Source organism: Vicia villosa, unplaced genomic scaffold, assembly GCF_029867415.1.
Source record: "Vicia villosa cultivar HV-30 ecotype Madison, WI unplaced genomic scaffold, Vvil1.0 ctg.002659F_1_1, whole genome shotgun sequence".
Taxonomy (NCBI): domain Eukaryota; kingdom Viridiplantae; phylum Streptophyta; class Magnoliopsida; order Fabales; family Fabaceae; genus Vicia; species Vicia villosa.
Genome location: NW_026705996.1, coordinates 148,573 through 160,832, shown reverse-complemented (window position 1 = coordinate 160,832; position 12,260 = coordinate 148,573). Strand labels below are relative to the sequence as shown.

At 33.3% G+C, this 12,260-nt stretch overlaps 1 protein-coding gene across 1 annotated transcript; it reads left to right on the top strand.

Annotated features, from left to right (window-relative positions):
- The first annotated feature begins 4,699 nt into the window (after window positions 1-4,699).
- On the top strand, window positions 4,700-7,065 carry LOC131639488 (uncharacterized). The gene is made up of 4 exons (XM_058909981.1): window positions 4,700-5,017; window positions 5,240-5,536; window positions 5,617-6,001; window positions 6,083-7,065. The coding sequence occupies exons 1-4, from the start codon at window positions 4,700-4,702 to the stop codon at window positions 7,063-7,065; spliced, it is 1,983 nt and encodes a 660-aa protein (XP_058765964.1).
- The last annotated feature ends 5,195 nt before the right edge of the window (window positions 7,066-12,260 follow it).

Sequence of the window (12,260 nt, the reverse complement as noted above, 5' to 3'; positions counted from 1 at the left end):
TTTGGACTGAAGACTTGGAAGTGGTGTTGGCTCGAAGACCTCGTTGGTTTTGACATTCCGCTGTGCGAGATCCATTGAAGACTCATGTATTATGCTTCTTAGTAGAATTTCATGTTGTATTTTATATGGATCTTTCTATAACTATAGCTTTTGTATGTACTCAGTATCAATTTTAACGTTTCATGCATAATATACTAGTCAGTTATGTATGGGGTGTTACGATATAATTTTCTATTCTATCTAAAATTCTATAAAATTGTATAGTTTAATTTAAGGGAATTAAAAATGATCTATTAAAATAAAAGAAAATATAATTAAAATGATCTATTCATTTAAACTAAAATATTTTTTTTACTAAAAGTGAAAGATTATTAAATCAAAATATTTTTCTCTAATATTTGTTTACAACTCTCATAATTAATGTGATTCTTATTAACTTTTTTCTTAATGAATTATTTTTTTAATATTTTAATAACAAATTTTTTATAAACATTTGTTTCCTTTCTATTTTGAATAAATTTTACAATTTAATATAATATTTTATTTCAATAACTCATTTTCTATTCTATTAAATTAAACCATAGATTTTATAGAATTTTAGATAGAGTAATAAATTATATTAAAATTTATATAAAAAATTATGAGTAATGAGTTTATAATAATGAATTTGTACATTGAAAAATAATGAAATTGATAAGTTTTCTTTATTTTAAAATATTATTAAATAAATTTCATTTAATATATTTAAAAGTTATTTTAAATTCACAACTTTATTCTTATGTACTTATTATTTAATATTTAATTATGTATACACATTTTTATCGCTATTTTATACTGTATAAAAATGTATCCGTTTCATTATTCTCTTTAAGTGAAAAAAAATATAATTCAATAAAAAGAAGTATTATTATTAAAGAATCATAAATAGAATCTATCAAGTGAAAGCATTTTATAATAAGAGATGACAGAGATAAATATCAATCATTGAATTCATTAACAGAGAATATTAAGACATTAATGTGACTATTAATTTCTCTTTCTTGATGAATCCAATGGTTCATATTTGTCCCTCTCATCTCTCATTATAAAATACTCACTTGATATACTTCGGAATCATAAATTATTTAAAATTAATATTTGGAATTGCATTTTTTTCAAAAAAGATATGAAGAATTATTTGAGATGTAAAAAAAATTGAGGACGACTATTTTATTCTACCAAAGTATGATACTAAGATGTGATATAATTAAAATAAACAGAATTATTTTAAAAATATGATATGAGCATTAAAAGAGAAATATTACTAAATTAATAATTGCCTTTTTAAAAAAAAAAGAGTGTTATAATAGTATTTTTATTTAATAATATTAATATTTTGTGGATTAATATATAATTATATTAATTATCATATTTTTAAAATACAACAAAATTACATATTTTTAATCAAATTATAATTAAATATTCTTTGGATTAGTATATATTATTATTTTTAAATCCTGTATAGTATTCTAGATAAATTATTAAATAAAATTTATTATCCATCAAATTATTTTTAACCAATATTATTATTTTCAAAATGCAATAAATTATATATTTTATTTCTTAAAATATAATGCAAATTAATTTTTATAATGATTATATAAAACTAATAAAGAGGGGTATAGAAAGAAAAATTAATTTATCAATTTATTCCATTAATTCCTATGAATTAAGATTTAATGGTTAAGATTAATTATTCCCATTTCTCACCATAATCAAGTGTTCTCATCTGTATTTAATTGATATATTTTATTTCCTTTTTAAATATTATAAACACTATTAGTATTTCAAAATGATATTTTTTTTCACATTTTCTCTCATTCCTTCTTTTTATTTTTCCGTTTTTGATATCTTAAATTTAATTTATATTATAATTTTACTAATTTTAAATTTTACATTTAAGATTTAAAATAAAAATTATTATAATTTGTAATAAGAAAATTTATTTCTATGATTATATTATGCATAATAATAATAATAATAATAATAATAAAACTCTTTTTTATTAAACTAATTATAATATTTTATCATATTTATTCAAAATTTACCAAAAAATATGCCGCAACAAATTATTAACTATAATAATAATAATAACAGTAATATCAATGAAATATTATTTTACTTTATTTTGTTTATATTTTTTTTTATATATTTTTCTATATATAATTAACAAATTTTTAATTTAAAAATATTTTTTAACATAGTATAATCATCTCAATAAATGGTATAAATAAATTTAAAAAATTTTCAATATTACTTTGATCCTATTTCTTAAATATTTTTATTTAAATTTTAATTAACTAATATATAAAATTAATTCTAATTTAAATTTAATATTTATGGAATAAGATCAAAGTTATATTAATAAAATTATGGGTGAGATCTAGGGACAACAAAATTCTGGTACTATGGAGAAGGAACTGTTAGTGTTTGGGAATAGACCATCCATCCCGGATGGCTCTAACTATGACTACTGGAAACCTCGTATGGTAGCATTCATAAAGTCTGTGGACATCAAGGCCTGGAGAGCCGTGGAAAGCGGATGGAAACATCTTAAGAAGGTTATGGAAGATGGAACAACTGTTCTAATTTCTGAAGCACAATGGAACAAAACTGAAGAAGAGGTAGCTTTGGGCAATTCCAAGGCCCTAAGTGCCTTGTTCAATGGAATTGACAAGAACATATTCAGGCTTGTGCAACACTGTGAACTAGCTAAAGAAGCTTGGGATATTCTCAAAACAGCACATGAAGGCCCATCGAAGGTAAAGATGTCGAGACTTCAAATGCTTACCACTAAGTTTGAAAATCTCAAGATGAAAGAGGATGAAACCATTTATGAGTTCTATATGAATGTCCTTGAGATTTCAAATAACTCATGAGCCTTAGGAGAAAAAATGTCTGAATAAAAATTGGTAAGAAAGATCCTCAGATCACTGCCTAAGCGATTTGATATGAAGGTGACTGTCATAGAGGAAGCCCAAGACATCAGCAACTTGAAGCTGGACGAACTAATTGGATCTCTACAAACCTTTGAGTTGAGTATCTGTGAGCCTGTTGAAAAGAAGAACAAAAGCATAGCTTTTGTTTCCAACACAGATGATAATTCAAGAGAAAGCAATGGTGGAAGTGATGAAAATCTATCAGAAGCCATAGCCATGCTTGGAAAAAAAGTTCAACAAATTTATTAAAAGGGTTGATCAGAAGTCCAGACCCAATGTCAAGAACACTTCCAATGACATCAGCAATAACTATGATCCAAGCAGAAGACTCAAAGCTGAAGAGAGGCCCAATCAAGGGAAAGGGGTTCAGTGTCATGGATGTGAAAGATTTGGACACATTAGAGTTGAATGTCCTACCTACCACAAGGAGCAAAAGAAAGGACTGTCGGTCACTTAGTATGATGAAGACTCTGATTCTGAAGAAGAAACTGCAAGACATGTCACAGTTCCAACAAGAGTCTATGCATCTGATGATGATTCCAGTGATGATGAGCTAACCTTTGATGAACTTGCTGCCTCATAAAAGAAGTTGTGTGTCAAGAATGCTGAAGTCTGCAAACAAGTGGAGAAGCAAGAGATAATCATAAGAGAGTTAAAAACTGAGAAGAATAGACATCTTGCAACCATAGAATCTCTCAGTAGTGAAGTAAGCATGTTGAACTACAAACTTGATCAAATGACCAAGTCCTTCAAAATGCTGAATAATGGAACTTATACTCTAAAGGAAATTCTGGAGTTTGGACAAAGAACAGGAGATATGTCCGGGGTAGGATTTGTGGCTAAAGAGGAATTCACCTCTGGGTTCAGGAGAGAAAAGCCCGAAACTTGTGTGACTAACCAGATGTCAGCTCCAATGTCACAAAATCAAGGAAACAGAAGAAGGAGCCATTCAAAGAAGAAATTCCAAAAATGGAGGTGTCATCATTGTGGAAGATTTGGTCACATAAAGCCATTCTGTTTCAGACTATTTGGATATCCAAATCAAATTCATCAAGCCAAACCTGAATATGATACCTGTAACAGAAAGCAACGGTCGGTGGATAAGAATGTTGCTCTAGTAGCACACACTTCTCTAAGAATGCCTGCCAAAGAAGATTGGTACCTTGACAGTGGTTGCTCAAATCATATGACTGGGAGAAAGAACTCACTAGCAGACCTGAAACTTGAGGGAACCAACTATGTGACTCTTGGTGATGGAGAAATAAGAGAAGTCAAAGGTGTTGGCAAGACAGAAGGTCAGGGTGTTCCTAATCCAAATAATGTCTTACTTGTACAAGGACTGACTACAAATCTTATAAGCATCAGCCAACTATGTGATGAAGGATTCAATGTCAGGTTCACTAAAGAGGAGTGTATTGTCACTAATGAAGCAAATGAAGAAGTCATGAAGGGATTTAGGTCTAAAGATAATTGCTACCTATGGAAGCCTAACACCCCAAACTACCCCTCGGACTACTCCATGATCAGAGAGGAAATAAAAGTTGACTGCCAAGAATCTGACGAATCTGATGAAGAATCATATGTTGGAGATCTCACCATAAGTGAACTAGCTGCTGGTTTTACTGAGACATGTCTAATGAATGAGAAACTGTGTGCAAGAGTAAGGGAGTACAGAAGTATCAATAGAGCCTAACACCCCAAACTACCCCTCGGACTACTCCATGATCAGAGAGGAAATAAAAGTTGACTGCCAAGAATCTGATGAATCTGATGAAGAATCATATGTTGGAGAGCTCACCATAAGTGAACTAGCTGCAGGTTTTACTGAGACATGTCTAATGAATAAGAATCTGTGTGCAAAAGTAAGGAAGTACAGAAGTATCAATAGATTCCTGCTAGAAGAAAGAGTAAGCCTTATGATAGACATTACTGATCGGGAAAGAAAACTAGATAAGTCAAATATGCGCAATGATTCTAAAAGTCTATCTGAAAGTAATGTCATAGAGAATGTTTTAACAACATCTGAAGACATTGTGAAGGTAAAGGGTATCTTAGGTATTTGTAACCAAAACATATTATAGCAATTAACCTATGTGGGGGAATACTTTTTGGGCTTTTTAAATATCCACGATTTGAAACTTCCCTCACTCAGTATGCATAGAAAGCTCCCTCGCTCTCCTATTCTTCTACAAACGGCAAACATCCCTGTTGGTCCTTCTCGCTACTTATGAAGGTTGAACTGTTCGGATTCTTCTCACAAGTGTGACACAAGTTATGTCTCAAAGAGTTTCAAAATGTCTCAGCAATCGTGTGATGCATCTCCCGTATCTGACTCGGCAACACCGGATGAGTCCTCTAACTCTAATAGGAGTCTAGAGGTTGTACCTTTAAGGACGATTAGTAGTGATGATGTAAAGGCCACAAAGCCTAAAACAACACATGCAAAACGGCCCAAGGAGGGTATTCATAACAAGGGCGCCAAACCTTCTGCATCTAATACCATAGAGGAACTTACTAAAGAAGGAACCAGATATGTCGATAAAGCAATTACCAGAATTGTTACACGCATTCTGAATGAAAATCATCAAGTTCCTGGGATATCTATCCCTCTTCAAACCATAATGCCTGATCCCTCAAGAACACAAGTAAGGCTGAAGTTGCTCACACCTCTGGTTGTGACCCAACTGAAGAGGAGATCATTAAGAATGGACAAGGAGGTGCTGAGAATACCAATGTTACTGAGGATGTCAATGACATCGAAGAGAATAAGCACACTAAGGTCAATACTAAAACAGGTACCAATGTGGTAGACTTAGATGAGTATTCTGACGACGAGTTGCTTGCCTCATTAAATCCTAGTGTAGCCAACAGGCTGATGATTAGAAGAAAAGCCAAAGCTATTTCCCAAAGTTCCCCTGAAAAGAATGCAGAAGCTAAGAGCACTGTTAAAGACTCTGTCAAGAAGAAGAGTACTTCTGCTGGTCCTATCAAGAGCAGAGTTGTGGCTAAGAGTGTAGGGGTTGGTCCCTCAAAGTCCTAGAGCAAGGTTGTTCCAAAGAAAAGAAAGGAGAGGGAAATTGTTGAATATGAGTCTGATGTTGAAGGGGATGTCCCTAACATTCCATCAAGGAAGAAGCCTACAACAAGCAAGCTTGCTGCAAGTATTCCTGAAATACCTATTGATAATGTGTCATTCCACTATGCCTCTAGTGCCAGAAGGTGGAAATATGTGCTCAAAAAGAGACTGGCTGTTGAAAGGGAGTTGGCTCCAAATTCTCTTGAGAACAAGGAAATCTTAGAGCTAATTCAGGAAGCTGGACTATTAAAAACTGGTTGCAACCTTCCCAAATGTTATGAGAGGCTGGTAAAAGAATTTATGGTGAACCTATCTGAAGATTGTGGAAACAGCAAGAGTGTGGACTTCAGAAAAATGTTTGTGAGAGGTAAGTGTGTTTCGTTCTATCCTTCTGTGATTAATAACTTCTTGGTAAGAACAAATGAAGCTCAACCTGAGCTTGAAGTGACAGACAACAAGGTTTGTCAAGTGATCACAGCCAAGCAGGTAAAAAGCTGGCCCTTAAAAGAGAAACTAACTGCAAGTAAGCTGAGCATCAAGTATGCAATGCTTCACAAGATAGAAGCAGCTAATTGGGTACCAACAAATCACAAGTCCACTATTTCAACTGTTCTTGGCAGATTTTTGTATGATGTAGGAACAAAGGCAAAGTTTGATTATGGAACATATATTTTTGACCAAACTATGAAGCATGCTAGAAGCTTCAGTGTTAAGGGTCCAATTGCCTTTCCATCCCCCCTGTGTGGCATAATTCTGACTCAGTATCCCAACATTCTCAATGAACATGATGTAGTATGCAAAAGAGAAAGCCCATTGGCTTTCCACTATAAATTGTTTCAGGGTACGCATGTTCCAGACATTGTCATGACATCGGCTGAAACATCCAAGTCTGGAGCATCAGCCAGCAAAGCAAAAGTCATAGCAATGTTAAACGAGACCTGCAAAGAGCTGGAAGCTAGGAAGATATCCCTTGAAAAGATGATAAGCACTCTGGAAATGGATGAGAATTAGGAATTTGCAGATGCTGTAGAGATGGCAGATGAAGATGAATAAGAGAAGGAAGTAGAACCTGAAGAAGATGTGGAAGAAGTGAGTACCAGTCCTACTGATGGCTCTGAGAAAAGAAGTTATGCAGACACCTCAAGTCGGTCTGACTCTGGGCAGTAAATGCGGCTAGAGTTCTGTTTGTTTCTTTTGCTTTTTTTTTGTTTTTTTTGTTTTGCCCTCTTTCGTTTAGTTTTGTTTGCATTTTATTCGATTTAGTTCAGTTTAAGTTTTGTTTGAACCTATTTGAATTTTGGAGAGAAGACAGTAGTTTGCTTTGGCAACTTTTATGGCCAAACAAGGGGAGAAGTAGTAATGTCACCCTAAGACAACAAGTATGGTGTTGTGTGATCAATAAATCTGATGTGCTTATTTTTGTGTTAATCTGTTTGTGCTTGTGCTGCTCTTGTGGTGTGGTTGGTTTTGATCTGTTTGAGCACTATGTGCATACTGGTGGTGTATGTTGTCTGTACTGTATTAGCTTTGTTTGTGTTTGGTTTGTTTCTGCTGCAAGTGTTTCTCTGATATGGTGTGACAGATTGTTTTAGCCAAAAATTTGCCAAAGGGGGAGATTGAAGATGTTTTTCATGTTGGTTGCATTTGTGGTAAAACATACCTGAGTGTTTAATGTCTTGACTGATGTCATGACATGTTTGATATTGTGTTATGCAGGCTGCATATGTGTTAAGCTAATACAGGTTCTGTAGTGAATGTCATGAGCGATGTCATGACATCCTTGTGTGACAGCAGGAGCTGTTATATTTTATTAATTGTGTTTCTTGATTTCTCTCAATCTACAATTAAGGAAACCTTTTATTGTGTGCTGAATATTTCGTCCAGAAGATTTCGCTAACAGCACATACTGTAAAAACCAGATGGCGTATAAATTAGGTTAACTTGGTTAACCCTAATGTGTTTCTAAAAAAGCCCAAGGCCCAAGAGCTGCATATAAAAAGTCTGCAGTCCTAATTTGGAACACAGAGAGAGTAGATTGTTAATTGTGAAGAACCATAGCTCTGTAGCTGTCTCTTGTACTCCAAGCAATTTTCTTTGATGATTGCATTGGAATAGGTTGTGTTTGTTAATTGTCACTCTAAGCTTTTAAGCACGAGTGTGTGTCTCTTGATTGAAGCTTTTAAGTAGATCAAGGTGTGTTTTTGAAGTGTGTCTTCTCTCTGAATTTGTTTAATGTGTATTTGAAATCACTGCTGTGATTGAGGGGGAGTGAGCGGAGATACTCAGGTCTAGGAATAGATTGGAATTACATTGGGTAGGTTTTAAGTAAGAAGTTGTAAACGGGGGAGTTTAACTCCGAATTAATTCTGCTTATATTGGATTCCCTCCCTGGCTTGATAGCCCCCAGAGTAGGTATTGTTGTATACCGGACTGGGTAAACAATTCTTTGTGTTCTTTATTATTTTTATGCGTTTCTGTTTTAACGTTTTGTGTTGTGTAATTGTGGATGTCATAACATCCAGTAAGACATCCAGCGTGAGTTACTAGAATTTTCAAAAATGGGAATCAATGATAATTCTAAGAGAAGAAACAGAAGTGTGGCATACAAAGCTATCGTTTAACACGATGAGGAGAGGGGAGAAGAAGATATTGATGCTAACCTGACTAAATCTATTGCCCTTCTTGAAAAAATATTTGGGAAGGACAATAGAAGACTTGACAGAAGATCAAGAAATACTGTTAATACCAATGTCAAAGACAATCTGCCTCTCAATGCCAAAGGCTTCAATCCTCAGCAAAAAGGTAAAAAAATGGGATAAACAAAAAAAGGCAAGGGAATTCAATGTCATGAATGCGGAGGTTTTCGCCACATTCAAGCACAATGTACCAACTTCCTTAGGAAAAAATAAGGGACAAGGATAATGAAAGTGAAAAGACAACAACGTAGTTGCCTTCATAACCCATGTATGATCCAAATCCAAAGTGCATGATAATGGAGAGCAAAGTGATGAAGATATCTTTAATGATGATCTTGTTGAAGCCTACAAGTTGTTGTATCTCAAGTGCAAAGAAGAATGAATAGCTTGTTAGATGATAGGGATGGTCTAGAGGGGGTGAATAAACCACCTTTTTTCGACTTGAGAAAAATTTAGCTTTTGAAACGTGATTCCCCGGAATCAAACTTATCGTCTTGAACGATCAAGTTATCGGGGACCGGATATGTGCAATAACCGAAATGGATGAAAACGATAAATTTTAATTACTCACTTTAACGAAATTATCAATTGGCTAGCATACACACTTAAAAGAGTCTTAGATGGTGACAAACAAAAAGAAAAAAAAATAATGTTCTACTTCAAGACAAAGCCCATCTTACAAGTGTGGAAAACTAAAGAAGAAACTATAAGCCACATATCCTACACCTCCTTTAGAGCTTTCTACATGGAAGACCTGCATTTTGACAATGGTTGCTCCAGACACAAGATTGGGGAAATAACTACTTGAAAGATCTGAAGTCTTACTCAAATAACTATGTTAACTTTCGTGATGGGGCTAAAAGAAAATCGTGGAAAAGGAAACTTGGATTATCTAGACCTCCCTTGTCTGGATGATGTTCTCCTTATTGAATCCCTCACTTTAAATCTCATCACCATTAGCCAATTGTGTGATAATGAATTATATGTCAATTTTGACCGTTCTGAATGCACTATGAGTTATAGCTAGTTTGAAGGAGTAAATTTCCCTCGAGGGTCGAATGTTGGATAGAAATATCTACTTTAAAAATATGCTAAGGCTTTTGGTCCTTCTTATATGGCACTTAGTGAAATCCTTCTCCATAGACAACCTTCGACAGAGATGCAAAGCTTAAATTTATATGGACCTCATGCTCCCAATTATGGTTATTTCTTTTTATATGTTAGCATTCTCTTTATGATGGAAAACTATTTCCCAAGAACTCAGAATGAGATAAGAGACAACTCTTTCGTGTAGGATTATTAAGAGACATTGGATACTTTCTTTTCCTTCGTCGGAAAGGGCGGTCCGGACCATGCCTTCACTAAGGTGGATCCTCCCTCAGACTGGGGGGTACTTTTCCCTGAAGGAAATAAGAGGATATGCATCAAGTATTACAGGTGTGTCTTCCATCAAATGTTTATAAGCTTGTGAACAAAACTTTTAGGATCACCTTTCCCATGCTATATTTATTTAGTATCACAAGTACTCTCAACTTAGATTTTTACTTCATGTGAAGTATCTGTATTTTAAACCTAACCTTTTTTCAATTTCTTTTTCTTTTATGTATATGGAAACAAATATGAGGTTTTCTTATATGTCTACTCTAATGTGCATGGAATAAATTTTATTATTTTATAATTTATAGATAAGGTTAGGAAAATTACCATATAAGTACACCTAATACAAATATGTGAATAAATGATTGCTCCATGACCATACTTTCTAAATATTAATAATAATAATAATAATAATAATAATAAATAAAAATAATAATAATAAAACCATAACAATAAGAATATCTTTACATAATTAAGGAGAATACAAGGAGTAGTTTTTTTAAAAGTAATTTGCACATAGCAAAATTTGAACTTAAGACCTTGAAAGAAACATACTCTTAAAATCAAAGCTTTCATCATTAGGCCCCACACATAAGAAGGTAGTTGTTATAATCTAACATATACCATAGTGCCTAAAACTCTCTTTTGAATTTGTTCTCTCAAAATATAATGAAAAGTAGTGAATAATAACTTTAGTTTAGTTTATGGAGAGTTTTTCTCCTTTGCTTCCATACTTCCTTTAATTCTATTTACTACTTTTTATCTATCAATCATTTATTTAGGGAGGGCTACGGTTCGATCCCCCGCAACTACGATCGGAAGGGGGCTAGAACCACTTGATGCCAGAACTGAACCCCGAACTGGACTAAATCGGTGGTGATAAACTAAAAAAAAATAAAGAGAAAAAAAATCAACAATCTCCCCCCTTCTAATTTAGTGGTAGAGCTCCAAATTCCATAAGCTTTCGTGCATAACTCAAATTTTTCAAGTAAGATTTTGGTCATCATATATTCAAACAATTATTATCAGTATGAATTTTATCAGGTTTTAATTGTTAAGTTTTGAATATATCACATATCTAGTGATATCTCACATAGATGTGTTTTGACCTCGAGTGAAAACTCAAATTTTTACTCAAGTGGGTTGTGATCTGACTATTACAATACATGACATCCTTCGGTTGTTCTTGCCTTATACCTGAGTCAAGAGCTATTAAGCTCAGTTTTCAACTTGTAGACTCATTTGTTTTTTTGTTATCTCATACCTTTTTAATAAATCTACCAATATATAAATTATACTTTCATGCAGGGATTATATTTCTTTTATGGCTTTTAACCACTCCTTCTTATGGTCATCTATCCTAAATTTTTCATAATACTATGGTCCTCCCCCATTGGCGAGTAACTCATATTTCGTCTAAGGGTATATGGTTTATGACTCTTGAATATCTTCTTCTTCATCCTCATAGTCTTCACCATATATTTATTTTCATCACAACTTATATTATCATATGTTACTTTTGTAGTTGGATTATTATCAATTTGAGGTTCATTTTCTACATCTCCTATATCTTCTATTTCATTTCTCTCATAATTCTCTAGAATTAGAATTGGATCCATAATTCTCTAGAATTGGAATTGGATCCAAGTTAATTAGACGTTCTCTAGAAATAACAGACTTAACTTTCTTTTGAATATGTTCAATATTCTAGTCTTTTAAAAGACAACTTCTTCTAATAATATTTTTCTCGACAGGATCCCATAACTTGTACTAAATACTTCATTTATAAATCCTAAGGAGATAAATCTCTTCGATTTGGACTCGAATTTAACTCTCTCACCTTTCGAAACGTAAGAAATATTTTACAACTGAACAATTTCAAATGGTTGTGGGATACATCTTTACCTGTCCAAAAATCGTTTGGACTATCACCGTCCAAAGGAGCTAGAGGGGATAAGTTGATCAAATCAAGTGCGCTCATCTAAAGCTTTGCCCAAATTGTTCCCACCCTTTCAACAATACTTTTTTTATCCTCTCAGCCACACCATTTTGTTGAGACATCCTCATAACATATCTTTCATGTCAGATTCCATTGATCATCCAATACTGTTTGAAAACTCTCATTTCTCCTTT